Source organism: Phodopus roborovskii, unplaced genomic scaffold (genome assembly GCF_943737965.1).
Source record: "Phodopus roborovskii unplaced genomic scaffold, PHOROB, whole genome shotgun sequence".
Classification (NCBI taxonomy): domain Eukaryota; kingdom Metazoa; phylum Chordata; class Mammalia; order Rodentia; family Cricetidae; genus Phodopus; species Phodopus roborovskii.
In genome coordinates this window covers 9,881,171-9,900,074 of record NW_026126651.1, presented here as the reverse complement: position 1 = coordinate 9,900,074, position 18,904 = coordinate 9,881,171, and the positions used below count along the sequence as shown (strand labels likewise).

Genomic DNA, 18,904 nt, shown 5'->3' with positions numbered 1-18,904 from the left:
GGCAGGGCTGGTGTGCCCAGGCCAGGCCATGGAGAGCCTACCCGGTTGCTTTCGCTCTTTGAACGGTCATTCTTGGCTTTCGCCGTCTTCTCTGCAAGCTTCTTCTGCCTTTGGGGACCTCTCCCGAAGAAAATGTAGTTGACGAAGGCATACTCCAGAAGGGCCAGGAACACAAAGACGAAGCAACCCATCAGGTACATGTCGATGGCTTTGACATAGGGGATTTTGGGCAGAGTCTCCCGAAGGTGAGTGTTGATCGTTGTCATGGTGAGCACGGTGGTGATCCCTAGGAAACAAACACAGTATTGGTACTCCCTCCTGGATTCCAGCCCTCCCACTGCAATGCCTTCTAACACCCTGGGCTGACGGTCGGTCACCAAAACAAGCTGTGTGTCTTGTTGGCAACACACCACACTTTGGATCAGCAAGCAGGCGTCTCCACTTGGGAAGCAAACCTGGGGAGGCCTCACCTAGCCACTCCTCAAACACAGTGACAGGTGTCTGGAGAGAGTCGAAGGCAAGATGTCCCTGCCATCCCAAAAGAATGCTTGCTCTCCCTTGAGTTTTTAGGACAAACACAGATAGCCCCAGAATGTAACAAAAGAACTGAGTGCCTGGTTATAATACATCAGGAAAAGGACGGTGGATCATGGCCACAGGGACCTGGCCACCAGGGAAGTTAAAGTGGCTACCTTTCTTATTCCAGGGCTTTCTGGAAACAGAGTCTGAGGAGTTTTTACTGAATAGGGGGAAATCCGGTTGAGTGAGTGAGGCTCAAAGAGGGAGCACTGATAGAGCAAAGCCCAGTGGGAAGATTCACTCTGAAACTATTTCCCTTAAGTGGAAATGAGTGTCCACAAGCTGGGTGCGGAAGATTAGCTCAGAGGGAGGTGTGAGGATTCTGCTCCTGTTGGAGTCTCTGGTTTCAACACTGAGAAAATCCCTCTGTAAGCACTCTCCTGAGTTCTTTACAGAGTTCTGTGCAGAGGATTTGTGTCTGAGTCCAGCAGTTGGTTGTAGTCCTTAAGACAAAATAAGCAGCATGTTTTGTAACTGTCCCAACCACAGTAGAAGACACGGTACCTTCTATACAGAGATGACAAATTAAGTGAGCTGAGGCCACAGTCATCACATGACATGCTGAGCAGACTAGGTCTTGTTGAAGACAGGGAAGTTGCTTCGAGTGGGTCACTAATCTCTGAGCAAGAACAAGCTTCAAACCTGCCTTGGGACCCATTATGTTGCAAAAGGAAGATAGATGCTTGAAGGCCCAACTTCAGGGCAGCCTTTTCCAATATTGCACCAACATCCCTGAGTGTGGGTTGAACTCTCGCTCTCCATTCTCAAGTAAGGATCTACTCCCCTGAGAAGATGCTCAAATGGGAGAGACTGACAGACACACAAACACATCCGCACACATGCACGCACACCCCCACACACATCAGTGGAGTGACTGAAGCAAAGAGGCAGCACGGGCAGGCATTGTGGATTTTCTGAGGTAGAGCCAGGACTGTAGGGAAGGGCTTCTGTTTATTTTATTGGTTGGCAGCCCCCTGGACACACATCTGCTTCCAGAAGCATGTATGTTCATCCTGTATTTCCCGGAGCTGGCCTGGGGCTCTAGAGCTCAGTGTTCCATAGTGGAAAAGCAGCAGAGAAACAAGGTAAGGCTTCTTTAGCACCCTCCCCTGACCCTGACCCTAAGAGACTGCTAACAACACAGAACCCCAAAGAACCAAGACACTATTTTTAATACATAATTGCAAACCCCAGTTGCTTGTGAGATGTTTAGAAATCTCAGATGCCAGAATATTTTAAGACTCCCTTTAACATTACATTCATGTGCACCTGGGGACTTTTAAAAATTTGAATGTGGCAATGGGATAATTACAGTTTACAAATAAATGTGAAAACACCACTCGAGAGCTACAAAATTAGATAGACTTTCTCGCCATTCTTCAAGAAATTTGCCATGTGTCACCACTACTGTGTGTCCCACTCCGAGAGGCAATCGCCAGCATCTACTACCCACGCAGCAATGAGGAGAAGGTGTCCCCTTGGTGGCCTATAATGGGGATCAGCATCATATGGGCTGTGCATATGAGCGGGAAAGATGACGGCAATTCAGGAAGTCAAATGGTACGGCAAAGTATTATAATAACTATCCTTTGAAAAATAAACAGGATCCCCTCCTCAAACCTCATAATCACCTCTGAGGGTAGTGTTGCCAACAACCTGCTAGGTTCTAACTTGGACAGCCGCCACTGGCCCTAGGATCACAGTTGTCTTTGGTCTTCTGTTTGAGTCCTGGTACCTGCCTCTTGAGCCTCCAATGCTGTTGTTACTTCACAGCCCCTCCAGAGGCAGAGCCTGTGGAGTACCACCCTAGTGCATTCCCTAAGACAGGGTCATCATGGTATCAGGAAAACATGGAGCAAGCTCCTTCACCATGAGAAAGTTGGATTGCTCTCATCCATTTCTGATGGACCTCATGTTTCCCATTATGGTGACATTTGACAAGTAAGCAGGTCTGCAGTGTGTAGTAGCAGGCAGAGCTCAGAGGGTCGCATCTGCTGTGTGTTTCATCCCTTGCAACACCAGTTCATTACACCTCTTTGGTTCTTTCTAATGCCTGCAACAACTGCTCAGCAGCAGGGGAATGGGCCCCTTTTCCCGGCTTTGAGCGGGGGTCCCAGGAATTTTTCATTTGTTTATATTTCCTCATAAAGAGAAAGCCTCCACCTGTATAAACTAACAACTGCAACCTTTGGATATGTCCCTACAAATTCAGTCTTAATTGTGCAGATGCAAAACACAAACAAACAACCCTTTCCCGTAAGTTAGCAATTCTAATTTAGACGTCCTAGACCTCAGGTACTCGAGTCTTTCCAGAGTGTTACTTCATACATGGGACAACTTCAGCAACTCTGCTATGAAAAAAGTCTATCCCAGAAGACACTGATGCAAGTTACATAGCTGTTCACAAGCACAAGCATTCACACATGCACACTGTCTTGGAAAACAAAATGGCAAAAGCTGGCAAAGAAGGCTGAGAAGGCGAGAGGGAGAGCCGGAACCCAGACTACACCTTTGTGTTAGGTGCTTTGCCAGCCAGCAAAGGTCATGCTAGTTCTTTCCCTGCAACATTTGAAAGCTCCGTTGTTAGACCTATCTCCATAAACTCTGTTGAACCCAGAGAAAGACTGGCCTTGAGCAGGGCTCATCACCTCATCCACTGATGTGTTTATGGGATAACTTTGTCCATGAAGTTTCATAATTGGTTGAGCAGAGACTAGTGCTCCTGAAAATATAAGCTTTCCTTTAAAAGGCAAATCCTGAAAATAAAGTCAGAACATATAAGACGTATTGTGTATTAATTAATAATCCCATTATTAAATAACGAATGGGCAGCAAACTTCACTGGGGTTCTTGGGAATTACTCACAATTAGTTGCTTATTTTAATGCTCATTATATCGTGTAATTTCAATTATGTGCTATAGTATTTGATGATTTTTTCCCCATGACTTGAAAGAGAAGAAAGCTCAAATTTATCAAATGTTTCTGTCTGTAGAATCATCTTGACCAGGCAGTATTAATCCTTACTTTAAAATGAAGTGTCAAAAACAGTTATATGATGCAAATATCCCCAAAAATTGTTTTTTCCTTTCATGGGCATGGAAATTCACATTTGGGTCTTATAATTAAATTAACACATCAAGGGACTCATGCGTAAAATTACTGTCTCAAGATAAAAAGTGACTATGTGGGTGAAGCTGGTGTCATGATGTGCAGAAATTGTAGTTGCACCCTGGCCTTTAAATTCCCTTAATACCATAATGATGCGATCACTTCACACTTTAGATAGGACTTAATAGAAGCACATACCAAGAGCAACTCGAGCAGCAGATGCATCATAATTGATCCAGAAGGACACCCACGAGAGGATTGTGATCAGTATTGAGGGCATATACGTCTGAAGAATGAAGTAACCAATGTTTCTCTTCAACCGAAAACTCAATGAAAGTCGAGGGTAGGCACCTACAGTAAACACACAAGGACACAGTGAAGAGCCACGACAGGCAGTCTGCTCCCACCTCCAAAGGTCGAGAGTATGCACCTGGAGACTCCATGAACTGGGAAGCCACCCACTACCATGCAGTTTGGAATGATATTTATAGAGGGTGTTCACAAGATAATGAATAATGAGGACATTGTTCTCAGGCCAAATGCTCAGCTGAGAGCTGCTTCCGAGGAGGCTTTATGATCGGAGGACAGAATAACAGCACACATGTTCTGTTCAGTTTTTTGCTGATGACTTTTTATCCTTGGAAGAGAAAGAAACTTTGGCACAAGACTTTAGTAGGCAAAACTGTTGTAACAAGATGTGTTGTCTACCCAGCCAGAGCATTGGGGCCACGGGCTCTGGATTACAGGATGGAGGAGAGTCCAATAACACATGGAGCTGGCGGGTGGGAAGCAAATGCAGTCCCAGAGAGAGAGGGCTATAATGCACACTAGGATGACCTGCAGGCCACAGCAACAGCAGGAAAGAGAACCTTAGCGAAGCACTTTCTAGCATGCAATTCCAGTAATCATCTGGGGATTTGTATCCTGGGCTCTAATCACTACTGCCACCCCGGGTGCAACAGCAGAGCCTTGGGACGCCACATTAGTATGGCATTTGTTCACCCTGTTTTGTAGCTTTTCTCAGAATAAGGCAAGTATATAACCTACACTTTCTCCACCAGTTGTTAACTGTTACAATTGTTGCAGCTCCCTGGCAAGAGTGAAAGTCCAAAGGGACTTTCTAACCATCTACTTCTTGACCCCTCCTCTGCCAAAGTCTCTTCCCAAAATAGTCTAACCAGAGCTTCTCAGACTTTCTCACATCACCTCTTCTCATCTGAGAAATGGTAGTCTGCTTTCAAGTATACAGGTATATAACCATTGTTTGCTTATCACAAGCCACTAAGAAATCCAGTTTAGAGGATATCTTTGATGTGTGTAGTTTTACCATTTATTGAAGGGGGAAACATGTTGGCACACCAGGGAGTTGAAGACACCTGTTTATTGTTACATAAAGGACTGAATTCTGGATGGATATTGATGTGGCAAGGCAAAGAGAATATTGGGGAAGGGTGAGGGAGGGTTCAGAGTTAAGCAATGTCTTCTCTTCAGTGTTCCAAATGACACGTCATATACATACATATAAAATATCAGAAGCATATTTAGGGCCATCTCAGAAAGTTAGGAATTCCATCCTAAGCTCAAGCAAACTCAAATGATTTTTATGAAACTCAAACAGCGATTTAAAAAAAAAAACCCAACATTCAAACATTCCAAAGCAATACCATCCAAAGATGTATCAGTTTGACACACCTGAGGAATAATGCTACAAAAACCTTTTGTTTTGCATAATTAAGCCATTACGCTTTGAAAACACTAGGACACTGACTATGGGTAATCAAAACACTGACGTTCCTAACATGCATAGTCGTGAATCTGAGCCAAAGTGGTCTAGGCAGCATTCAGTTGGCATTGTGTGGTTTGACAGGCATGCACAGTGCAAAGTCACATGTGTGCAGAACTAAGGCCACAGTGAATCTCTGCAATGCAATACGGCTGAGCACTGCAGACAAAACAAAACAAAAATGACGACAATAACAAATCCACCACAGATCCATTGCACAGCCAATATTGGCCACTGAGAACTTTTTTACTGTTGAAAGTCTCAGTTTTAAAGGCTGTGGCTTATAACCTAAGCTTCAGGGAACCTTGACTTGCCTATTACTGTTACTTCAAGGCCGGCAGGTTCCTACTTCCCACACCCTCCCTGTAAATGCCTTGCTTCATGCTCCTATATGATTGTCCCCGCATGCATGTCTCCTACAGCAGGATCACTCACTCACATGCTTACTGTTGTATGTGAAGAGAAGTCCCGACCTTTTAGGTCCTGACTGCCTACATTAGTGTCACCCACACTTCCAGCCTGAATTATATAAAAAGAAAACAAACCGTTTCCTAGACTCGGCTTTTAAGGACTAGCTGCATGACACTCCCTCTGTTGTTTCTGGTGTGTCTGTGTAGTTTGCTTTGAAAGACCTGATCAAATGCACATATCACATTGTCAACATTGCATCAACATTGTCACAGACGACACAAAAATATGTGTAAACACAATTCAAATTCTTCCCAATGTCTCACCAAATACATATACATGAACACTGGTTTATAAATAGAAGTTCCCGAATGTTACTGAGTTAGGTGATTTCCACTTCTGCAAAAGCTACAAACAGTATTTTTTTTAATTTAAATTTTTAAATTTAATTTGGTATTTTACATGTAAATCCCTGTTCCCTCTGCTTCCCTCCCTCCGTTTTACCCTCTCTGTCCCTTCACATGCACCATGACCACCATTCCCTCCCATCCCCCCATCCCAATTCCACATGTAGGGCAAAGCCATCCAGGTGGGGTCATGTAGATCTGTCAAGTCATTTGAAGTAGGGACTATGACTTCTCTCCTGTCTCTAGGTTAAGGCAGTATCCCTCCATGGGGGATGTGTTCTCAAGGTCCCTTTGTGCACCAGGGATACATCCTGGCTCCACTGTCTGAGGTCTCTTAGACTGCTCAGTCCTTCTGGCTGAGACCCATATTCAGGGGGGGGCTGAGTCAGTCCCATGCTGGATTCCCAGCTATCAGTCTGGGGGCCCGTTAGCTCCTCCTTGTTCATGTCAGCTGTCTCTATGTGTTTCTGCAACCTGGTCTTGTCCTCTCCATCTGCATCTGGATTCTAGTTCGACTCAGTGTTTAGTTATGGATATTTGCTTCTGTTTCCAACAGGTACTAGATGAGGGCTACATGATGGTGGATAAGGTAGTTGTTGATCTCACTATCCAGGAAGGGCATTTATGGTAGCCTTTCCACGGTTGCTCAAATTGTTAGTTGGCAGCAGTCTTGTAGGTCTCTAGACCTTTCTTTAGGTTCAATTTTCTCTTCAAACCAATAATGGCTGCTTCTTTTATATTATCTCTCTCCGTGTGTGTGTGTGTGTGTGTGTGTGTGTGTGTGTGTGTGTGTCTTCTGTCTTCTATTCCTAACTGGGCTCAATCTTCCTAGTCGCATGTGTTTTCCTCTCCTCCCCTTCTCTTTCTCCTACTTCTCTCTCCATTCACTGCCCCCCCACTTCCCCTGTGCTCTGGGGGACTTGTCCCTTCCCCCTTCTGTGAGGGACTTTATATGAATTTCTTAGAATACACCTTGTATCCTAGTTCCCCTGATGGTGTGAATTATAGGCTGGCGATCCTTTGCTCTAGGTCTAAAATCCATATATGAGCGAGTACCATAGCATGTTCCTCTTTTTGTGACTGGGTTACCTCATTCAGGATGGTTTCTTCAAGTGCCACCCACTTGCCTGCGAATTTCAAGGTTCCATTATATTTTTTTTTCCTGCAGAGTAGTATTCCACTGTGTAGATGTGCCTCATCTTCTTTATTCATTCTTCAGTTGAGGGGCATCTAGGTTGCTTCAAGGTTCTTGCTATTACAAATAATGCTGCTATTTTTAAGGATGACTTCAGGCAGAGCTATTGGGTTAGATTCTTTCACAGTACCTGGCTAGTGCATGGTTTTTTTTTTTTTTTGTTTTGTTTTGTTTTGTTTTTGTTTTTTTGATTTTTTTGTTTTGTTTTTTTTTTTGTTATTTTTTTGTTTTTGTTTTTGTTTTTTTTTGTTTTGTTTTGTTTTTTTGGTTTTGTTTTTTGACAGTTAATAGCTTACTTTGTAATGTGGGCCCACCATGCATTGTCCCCATCAGCACGTATCTCTAGTTTCCACCTCCCCCAGCAGCAAGCATGACACTGCTGGTGCTTCTTGACTTTTAACAATCCCATAAGGTAAAACCTGCAATTTCAGTCACTCTCTAGGCAAGAGATCTACTACTGAGCTACATCCCTGACCTTTATTTCTTTAGTTGAATATTCCCGATGTGTTTATTTGTTCTCTGTATTTAATCCCCCTGTCTCATAATTGCCTTCAGTTTTTCCTGTTTTGCCTTTTCATTTTATCCCTGTCCATAGAAGCCTTCACTTGGATGGTAGGTAAGCATTTCTCCAGGTCCGTGTTTTAAAAATTCTAAGGGGTTTGAATAAGGACATAGAGACATTTACCTTTTTGTGTGTTTCTATTCATTTAATTATTTTTTCTCTTTTGACTGTCATGGGATGGATACAGGTTCTCAGATCTTCTGGGAAACACTTAAAGCTGAGTTCTAGTTCCAGCCCCATCTCCAAAAATGCTTTTGTACATGGAGTCCATGTCTCTGAAGGTTACTAAGGCTGGCTTTGAACTTATGATCCGCCTCCCTCAGCCTCCCAAGAAACTAGGATTACAAGAATGCCACCACACTGGATTCCTTATAATTTCTAAACCTTGTTATAGTCTTAGTTCATAACGTCCTCACCAACTGACTAACCTATTCTGAGGAGTGGCACTCATTTCAGAGTTTGGCAAGGTGAAATTCTATGCTGAATTTGACTGAAACTTTTATGAAACAGAGTCGGCACAGATGTACGGTCCACTCTGTAATTGGGGAGTGCATGCCATGCCATTGAGGACTCCCTTGGAGGCCTGTAATCTGCAGGCCCAGACCCTTGTCCCACACACATATTTTAGAAACACAAGAGGACAGTAACACCATCCTATACTAAAAACTCTCCTGGCTTGTCAAACAGATTAAAATACTTGGGAATGAAAGTTTCTTCATGTTCCCACAACTAACTTGCTTTAATTTTTACCATGCCTCTGCACAAGCGTGCTAGTATCCAGTCAAGTATATTTTCATTGCCGCAACATTTGCCCATTACTTCTTGACTGCAGATTCAAAACCACCGTCTTTAGAAAATGCCTTCCTCTAGCCAAGAGGACATTCTTGATCCAATCCCATTTGCATGAACCCTTACAGTGTGCTCCCTCCAAATGTCAGTGGTCACCTTTTTGAATGTTGTCCTTGTTAAAATCTAATTACTGATATTCACTGAAGTGAGGCATTTGTTTGCATTCTCCGAGATGCGTGTGAAGAATGCAGTGACAATGCTGAATAAAAGCCCTGCTTCACAAACCACACACCAAATGCACCCACATACCAGTGTGTGGAAATAGCAGCATTTACTTTATTCCCCAGACTCCGCAACTGAGTTTAATATACAAAGCATTCAGTATCTCCACTGCATTACTTAGTTTGGAATCACATAGCAGCGTCAAGATCTCAGAAGTAATGACAACACTGACTCTCGGTTTGTGATTTGATGTCAGTATTAGACCGTGCTAGTTAAAATTTCCTTTCCTTCTTTCTCTACCGCATGCGAAGTAATCTTTGTTTCAGTCACTATGGCTTACGTTACGCCACAGGAAAAACATTCGCCAAACCCAGTGACTTACAACAAAAGAACTTTTTCTCTCTAGCTACATATTCACGCCTTTCTTTCTATCCGCAAACTGGGATGGTGTAATTGAGGTGCCACTTATACTTACCAACTGTTTCGCTGCCCATGCCTCATTGCCAACCTTTATGTCATCAGGGTGAGAATGCTTAATCCTCTTCCAGGAAAGAGCAACAAATATTTTTAAAATGCAATTAAATTTAACACACATCTCATGTTTCCATTTCCCCAGTCAGATTTCTTGTTTCTCGAGTATAACTTTAGAAAAACTATTCCAATACAATCTGAAACCAACACACAGAAAGCGAAGAGCCACTGAAATTGTGTGGGGAAGTTTGTCCTCAGGCAGCATGGGAGATATAGACAGAATGACAGAACCAAATTCTACAAGATCACCAGAAGCTTCTATGAAGACAACATCCATTAGTCCAGTTTCAGAAATATGTGCAATTCTGAAAATTTGCCAAGCCAAAGAGTTTAGAGTTAAGAAAATATACTACTTTTATAATATAATCTGTCTAACAAATACATTCTGTTTTGAAAGAGTGAAACACCTTTTCTACATTTAGCACACGCAAGTGAGCAGAGCCCATCAAAAGCATGAAGAAAGAACAATCAGCAAGAATGCCTGACCCAACCCTGGAGAGTCCCACAAAGGCAGCCTGGACAAGTACAAGCTACCCAGAGCAAGACTGAGGAACATGCTATGTCATTCATGCACATACATGAGATTTAGTGGTTTGGGCTTCCCTTCCCACACTACGAAATCAAATACTCATAGATAAATAAATGCATTTAGGATAAGGGGAAAAAATATTTATTAGGTAAAGAGTCCTCACAAAGCCAGAGTGCCCAGGAATAAGAGTCCTGAATGCCAGTAAAATCATCAGAGATGAGAGTTCTTTTCTTAAGTAAGATCTTATGCCAATTCATAAGCATCTTACCAAGTGTGCAGCATGCAAGTCCTCATGTATCTTTGGCAGACAATACCCTGGTATTGGCAAGGTTAAACATCATGATATGTGCTATGGGAATTTTGGCGTGTGTGTGTGTGTGTGTGTGTGTGTGTGTGTGTGTGTGTGTGTGTGTATAGATGTATAGATATGTAGATATTTAGATTAACACATAGATAGATAGATAGATAGATAGATAGATAGATAGATAGATGGGAAATTTCCCAAGGAATCACCAACAGCTAATAAAATTGAAAAGCAGTGGGTACCCATCGAGACAGCACTAGAAGCTTCAAAACGACAGTAGAAATGCAGAGCCCTGGTCTGATGCCGGTGTGCCAGTGCAGATATAGGCAGATCCCCAGTAGATGCTGAGTCTACAGGCAGAGGTGCAGTCCCTGAGCAGTTTACTGTTCCAAGTCAGGGCTTGCTTGGCAAAAGTTTCCAGCAAAGATGCTGATCTCAACCCTTTCTCCCTAGATGCATTGAGAGCTATGCCAAAACCAGGCTCTGGACCTCCAATCCTCCTAAATTTACATCACTCTCTAGGCATCAATACTTTTGAAAAATCTCATTAAAAAATGTGCACATAGGCTGTCAAGCTAGCGTTGTAGACCAATAACAGCCCTTCCAGTGTATTTGTAAAGTAACAAGATTTCTGGGGATGATGCAGAGTAGATCTAGGCACATGTGCCTTTTCCTTTTCCAGGCAGCTTCTGAAGGACTCTCCTCACTGTCTTCTTGAAGAAGTACCAGGCAATTCTTGGGTCCTTTATCATGTGACCTTATTCACTCATAATTTACCTGTTACTTTGCAAGAGAGACCCAAATTAAAAATAGTGCACTTTAGGTGCAAGGCAAGTGCCTGAAACCCTAGCATTTAATAGGAGTTTCGAGGCTAACCTAAGCTACACAGTGATACACACACACACACACACACACACACACACACACACACGGATAATGTAATGTGACACTAATTTTCTTCTCTCATCAATCTCTTCTCACTTCAATCTATGCTGAAAAAAATCTAGGGACAAGAGGAAAGGAAACATTTGAAATAGGAGAGAGAGAAAAGAAAAATAGAATTCAAGCTGAGTGCCCTTTCACCTTCCACACTAAAAGTATACTTTTGGTTCACGCAATGCTGCCCCAGAAAACAGGTGCTCAGATGACCAGCTTCATAGTTCATTTGGATTATTCCTGTTTGTGAGGCTGTCCAATCCCACAGACCCTCGATTGCTTTGTGTATAAAATCAGGACAATTATACAACTAACAATAGAAGAAAATGTGATGAAATGCAATTCATTAAATTGAAAAACTCTCATGTTGAAACTGATTATAATCAAGAAAGTTAAATACAGAATACAGAAGTAAATTTTTTCAAGGCATATATCTGATATAAAAAATGTATCTAGAGCATTTAAAGAATGCTCACTTCTCCTCATAAATAGCCCAGGTAAAATAACCAAATTAAGAGATTGGGAAAGGCTTAGAATAGGTATTTCTCTAAAGAAAATAGATGCATGGACACCTGTCATGAGAAGAGATTTTCAGCCAGATTTCTCACTAGAAAGATTCAAGTCAAACGAACAATAGGACACTGATTCCTATTAGGATGATTCCAATCACAACAACAGAGTAGCTAGGGAGTGGTGTGAAACTAGACTCTATATGGGTGGTTCGTGTCAATATAAAATGGCTACATCACTTTAGTCAACAGTCTGAAAGTTCCGCAGAAGGTTAGAACATCACATGAGCTAGTAATTCCACTTTTAAATACAAATATTCACTTCTTTAGAGAATACAAAACATGCATATGCATTATCAAATTAAAGTCACAAAGCAAAGCATGGTATACCTCCTTACAATTTATTGGTCAGAGAGGCCTCACGGGTCATCAGAACAAAACATTGTCCTTTGTTACCCACCATAACTATACGGTAAGAACTATGGCTGGAGGCAGTAAGCACTTTGGATACAGGACACAGAGAAATCAATTTATAGCCCCCTACAATATATCTTCCCTGATGGTTAGTGTTTCTAGTGTCAGAAGGAACTAGGGCGGTTGAAAAATACACTCATGATCTCAGCCAACACTGAACTCTGCAGCTTACCAGGAAGGGTCCACCCACTGGTGTAATTGCAGCACAACTATTATTGGGCAAATAACTGCTTTCTGATTTCATTATGTTATACCCATAGACATGGTCTATTCTCAGCCTTTGTCAAAGAAACTTCTCTTTACGATGGGCAGCAATCAATACAGAGATGCATTACTGGTCTAAGTGCTGACATAAGAGACAGAGGGTTCAGCCCTAAATGGGACATCTGCATTAATCCCACCACCACCAAAGCTCAGGAGTCATCAAAGAAGAGGAGGGAGAAAGATTGCAAGGCCTAGAGAGCGGGAGGGGTGCTGTAAATGTTGTATTTTGGACATGACATTCATGGCTATTGTATTAATAAACCCACAGAAGCTGTGGTACCACAAAAGACCTACACAAGACCATAGCAGTTGAAATCCCATTATAGATGGGGTGGGTCATCTCTATGTTACATCCCTTTACTAAGGAGCTATTGAACAGAATCATTCATGTTCAAGGATGTGACCACTGATAAGTTTCCCATGTTCCAGTGGATGGCTTCATGCCTGGCAGCATCAACTGGACTTAGTGGGGAATGAAAAAGTACAAAATAAAAAAACAACATTGAGTTAAGAGAGAGACATGCTGGAGGAAGTATGCGGAGCACTTAAGGGGGGAAAGGGGCAATGTTGTCAAATTTCATCATGTATATGTAAGAAATATTCAAATCAGGAAATCATTTAAAAATAAATAAAAATATTAGGTTACAGAAAATAAGCATGCATGAATAAAGAGGAAAACATGCCCACAGCAAAACACATGTACACAAATGCTCACAGGAAACTCATTCCAAATAGCCCCCAAATGGAAACCCAAATGTCCACTAATTGTTGAGAGGGTAAGAAGTGCCAAGTCCATGCACACAATAGAAGATTATTCAGCATGAATATCTCAATAAATCAATTTTAAAAAAGGAAAAGTATCTACTATCTGTATACTACCAGGAATTACACAGCATAACTGATATCAAGTAATGGTTGTATTAATTTGCCAATAAATGCACATTTTCTTTATCCTTTTTTTTTTTAAATCGAACTATTTTCACCATTGAGCATCTTTAAACATGTTTGCTAGATTCTTAAAGGTAACCCCCAAAGATGCAGGCAGATAGATATTTTTATAAGGATGTAGGGTAAAGAATTTTTGAAACCTGTCTTCTGTGATGGGACATAGGTCAGGAGCTATAAAAGGTGAGTGATTTCACAGCAGCACACTGCAACTCAAGCAGTTGTTCCGCAGAGGCTGTATGTATGCTCAGAGCCTGCTGTTTAGGACTCAGGAACTGGGTGTGGGGTCCTGCCATGTGTCTTGTAAGGGACAGGTCCCCTGGTGCTAACAAACACCTAAGACCAGCTGTTTGCAAGTTCCTTTTGTAAAGCGGAGCCATGTTTGCATAGGCCCTTCAAACATCTGTTCTCTTTAGCATTGGTCCCAATATCGAATACTATGTAAATCATATTTCTGTCCAATTTTATGAGACAGGTTCTCCGTATATTGTCCAGACCGGCCTTAAACTCTTGCTCTTGTTCTCCCAAATGTGGGTATTGTAACATCTACTGATTTTAAGTATGATAATAATAATAATAATAATAATAATAACAACAACAACAACAACAATCACCTGACAGTGAGATCATAAATAAATGAAAAGCAAGAATAACCAAGCTAGAAACAAACAATAAACGAGATCAAAGAGTGGGAAGGATGTTGCCAACTTAAAGCGGTTAATGCAATGAGCACTGCGACTTTCAAAGATGAATAAACACACTAATGTACAGACCAAAGTCCGAGCAGACCAACATGCACGCACAATTGCTAAGCAGGGTGTGGCAATACAGACAACTTTTAACACACTGTTGCAATTTATCTTGAAAAGACAGGTAATTCATGGCAGCCTACAGAAGGTGAATGGATCTTTAACCAACCTCACATCTGACAGAGGGTTGATCTCCAAAATATATAAAGAACTCCAAGAAACTAGACATTAAAAGACCAAATGAGCCAATTTTAAAAAGGGTGTACAGACCTAAACAGAGAATCCACAACAGAAGAATCTAAAATGGCCAGAAACATTTAAAGATGTGTCCATCATCCTTAGCCATCAGGGAAATGCAAACGCACACGAGACTCTGAGATTCCATCTCACCCCTGTCAGAATGGCGAAGATCAAAATCACAAATGCCAGCTCATGCTGGAGAGAATGTGGAGAAAGGGGGAACACACTCCATTATTGGTGGTTGTGCAAACTTGTACAGCCGCTTTGGAAACCAATATGGTGTTTTCTCAGAAAACTTGATAACAAACTACCTCAGGACCCAGGAGTACCACTCTTGGCCATATACCCAAAAGATGTTCAATAGTACCGCAAGGACACTTGTTCAGCTATGTTCATAGCTGCTTGATTTGTAATATGCAGAACCTAGATGCCTCTCAACTGATGAACGGATAAGGAAAATGTGGTACATTTACACAGTGGAATATTACTCAGCTCTCAGAAAACAATGACATCAGGACATTTGAAGGCAAATGGATCGAACTAGAAGAAAAAAACGCCATCCTGAGTGAGGCAAGCCATACCCAGAAGGACAAACATTGTTATGTACTCACTCATAAGAGGCTATTAATTGTAAAGTAAGGGATAACCCTGCTACAATCCACAGACCTAGAGAGGCTAGGTAACAAGGAGGGTAAAAGAGGTGACACATGATCTCCCTAGAAAGGGGAAATAGAGGAAAGATCCTTGGTGGACTATGGGCAGGTAGGGATGGGAATGAGGGGTTGGGTTTGGGACAGGAGGAAGGGAACAGTTCTGAGAGAGAAGACTTGCGAGGGAGGCTTTATGGGGCAAGGGAAGCTTCCACTAGTCTAAGATGATGACCCCAGATAAGACTCCTGACACGGGTGGATATGTAAGCCTGAACTGGCCATGCGCAGTGATCAGAGAGCCTGCATCCAGTGACTAATGGAGGGAGATTCAAAAACCCATGACCAAACATTGGGCTGCACTCAGGGACCTCCTGCAGCAAAGAAGGAGAAGGAGTTGTAGGAACCAGGGGGTCAGGGACATTGCAAGAAAAACTCACAGAAATGGCTAGCCTGGCTCATGGGAACTGACAGAGTCTGAACCAACAACCAGGAGCCTGCATGGGACTGTCCTAGGCCCTCTGCATATATGAGACAGTTGTGTAGACTGTGCGATCCCCAGGCAATGGGAGCAGCGGTTTGGTGTTTTGGCTGGTGCTTGGGAACCTATTCCTCATGCTGGTTTGCTTTACCCAGCCTGAACACAGGGGGAGCTGCTAGGTCTTAATGTAGCTTGATATGCCATGCTTTGCTGGTGCTCAGGAAAGGCCTGTGCCTTTCTGAACCAAGGGTGGACTGAGGGGGGAGGGGGAGGGGAAGTGGGGGAAGGGAGTGTAAGGAGAGGAGGGAGGGGTTGCTGAGATCAGGCTGTGAATACAATTTTAAAAAGGCAGACAACTCACACAAAATCTCCCATTGACAGCTCATCAAAGATGCTCACCAAGTAGGCGCCACATTCAACCGCATTATCAGCTAGACGAATGGAAAAGGCAAGACACAACTTACAACCAGTAGGTGATGCCTATGTCAAATGAGTGAGGCAGGGACTTCGGGGCTGGCTGCTCTGTGTGTGGCGGGGGTGGGGTGGGCCTTGGAAGGATGTCAATCAGGGACCTTCAGGCTGGCTAGTGTGTATCTTGATAACATATGACATATGATAATCTGCCATGCAGGTTGACTAGAGTGTGTGTACCTTGGTACAGCCATTTTGGAAAGCAGTTTGGCACTTCAAGTTAAGTTTGAGCGTTTCCAACTCTTCTCGCAGGCAGGTACTTGTCACTCACCTGCGCACATTTACAAGAGTGTAGTAAAGAAAATGAGAGAACTAATGTGGAGGTGAATGGAGTCTGCAGTGTGCAGCTGAGGTGGTAAACAGTCCAGGCTCTATTACCCGTTTAGACAATGCTCAGAACCAGAGTACACTGGCTACAGAGTGATAGGACAGTGGCAATCTTCAAGGACAGAAGATTTCTAGTCAAAGGAGGACGTGGGGGCAGTTACTTCGGTGTTCACGTCATGCAGAGTTGCTTGGATTCACCCTGTATTCACAATATATTTTATATGTGTGTTCACACAGAAAAGAACGATGAATGTTAAAACCACAAGCATCTCTTTATGGAAGTTCCTCTTATCAAATCTTTCCTCCGGGTGTTGTCTTAGCTGCTTAAGTTGGGCCCATTTGAGTATCTGCCAACTAGAGTTTGACAATCCGCTAAAAAGTCTCACCCCTCCATACACTTTCTGTTGTCTTTCCTTTTCTCCATCCTTGGGAATGGATTCCAGGGGCCTTGCGCAACCAAACAACTCTTCTACCACTGAGCTGTACCCTTTCTACATTATTGTTAATGTTTTGATGAACTGGAACCAATTTGGTTTGACATTTAAAAAATTAAACACTCATTAAAAATTGTTGGCATATCCAAAATATTTCAGTAACACTTAAGCTTACTACATTTAAGTAAACAGAAACTAGGTAGAATAGAGGAGACAGTTAATTATTGTCACTCCTGTGGAGATCAATGGTCTTATCTGTGTTTACCCTGAAGTTATAATATTTGCCTTATTAAATATTTTTTTTTTCATGAGGGAAGTGCTCTGAGTCACTTGTTAAGTGAGACTGTTTAAAAGTTAAGTTCAGGAAATGAAGTACTGATAACATGGCCAGAGTTTGTTTAGAAGCCCAAAATACCATTTCAGGTCTTGACTAGAAGAATCGCAAAACTTTAGACATGTTTGGCTTGTCCTTATTTCCTGCAATTAATTACATCATAAAATTCACAAGTCTCATGGTGGTGAATTGAAGTCTACTGGCTACATGGACATGCTCATTTTTTTTTTTCTTCAGTAGCTGCTGGAGGCAGTCTGAAACCTAGCTAAGGACCAGGTGTAGATGTGAAATAATAATAATCCACTCCTCTTTCACCTTGTCTCTCACTGGGTCTTTTTTTCCATCCCATTTTTTTTTAAGAAAGAATAGCAATGTGGGTTTCCAGCTTTGAATTAACATTGCCGCTTGTAAGCTTGTAATCCCTGAGGAATCACCTGCGTAATATGTTCCTAAGCACTTCCATAAAAATTAGAATTCACGATGAGGAGGATTTCCTGAAGAAGTGAGTTGCTTAATCAAGTGCTTAATGAGTATAATCACCTTCTCCTGGTGGAATTTGCAGAGGGAACCACATTTGGAGTTTGATTAAATTGTTGAAATCCTGATACATGGTTAAGAACAAACGCGTTTACTCAAAAGACTGGAACATCTGATAAAGTTAACACTGGACAGATGACAAGGAATGATACCAGATGTCACCCAAAGCTTTCCAAAGGGAAAAGAATAAACTAGAGAAGAAGCCCACGGAAGATGAGCAGAGGCCTTGGCAGGGGGACTACTCACTGCGGAGTGTGAACGGACTGCATTAGCACAGGACAGCCAAAAGAAAACATGTCAAATGGAGGCTGGAATCTGAGCAAAAGTAAAGTATGAGGGCAGTAAAGAATGGATGTTAGGAGGCAAGGGAACTAAATTCAGTAGCTAAGAGAAAAGTTTAGTGCGCTAAACTGAAGAGGTCATCATGAGTCAGGGAGTGCTGCCAGGGAAAAAGTTTCAGAGTTGGTCAAAGATTTAAGGAACAACAGCTGAGCAGAGGAGGGCTCAGTGGTAGGTTGTTCATTTTTTCCTTGTCTTAGATGACATTCCATGGTCCTGGGTTAGGGTGTGGGGGCCTCCAACCCCATGTTATCTCCTAAAATCCTGCATAGTAGCCCAGTTCATCTAGAACACATGGTCTTTGGTACAAGATTGGCTGCCTAGGAGTCAGATGCAGACGGCACACAATGGTCCAGTAGATACTGGTTGTCCCAACTTCATACTTTGTACAAGAACTCTGTTAGTAAAACGAATCACCTGTTTCTGTAAGCACTCACATAACATAACATAGACACTTGGGAACTGACCACTTAAGAGTTTAGAAAAACAAGTGACGGAGAAGTATCAAAGGTACATCATGGTGGGTGTGTGCAAAAACCCTTGAGCATCACCGTAGCTGTACCTTTGACACTCCTACATCAATTCGCCCATCTCCTCACCCCTTCATTTTCCTAATTTACTTGTTTGTTTACTTTGCAGTGCTAGCAGGTTGAACACGGGACCCTTGGACATACTTGGTAGTATACTACAATCAACATTACTGGCTTGTAACTTTCTTCTACTGTAACATAAACTAACACATTTCTAAAGTAAGGGCTCTCGGGACATTACTGGCATAAAACTGACACAAAAATGTTAC

The 18,904-nt window shown here is 42.4% G+C and overlaps 1 protein-coding gene across 2 annotated transcripts in view; it reads right to left on the bottom strand.

Annotated features, from left to right (window-relative positions):
• The window catches only part of Gabrb3 (gamma-aminobutyric acid type A receptor subunit beta3), a 216,218-nt gene that overhangs the window by 9,334 nt on the left and 187,980 nt on the right, over nucleotides 1-18,904 (bottom strand). For both annotated transcript variants that reach the window (XM_051174324.1, XM_051174323.1), the window contains exons 7-8: nucleotides 3,887-4,039; nucleotides 42-286 (exon numbers count right to left, since the gene is read on the bottom strand). In XM_051174324.1, coding sequence (XP_051030281.1) covers nucleotides 42-286; nucleotides 3,887-4,039 — 398 coding nt within the window. The remainder of the gene's footprint in view (nucleotides 1-41; nucleotides 287-3,886; nucleotides 4,040-18,904) is intronic.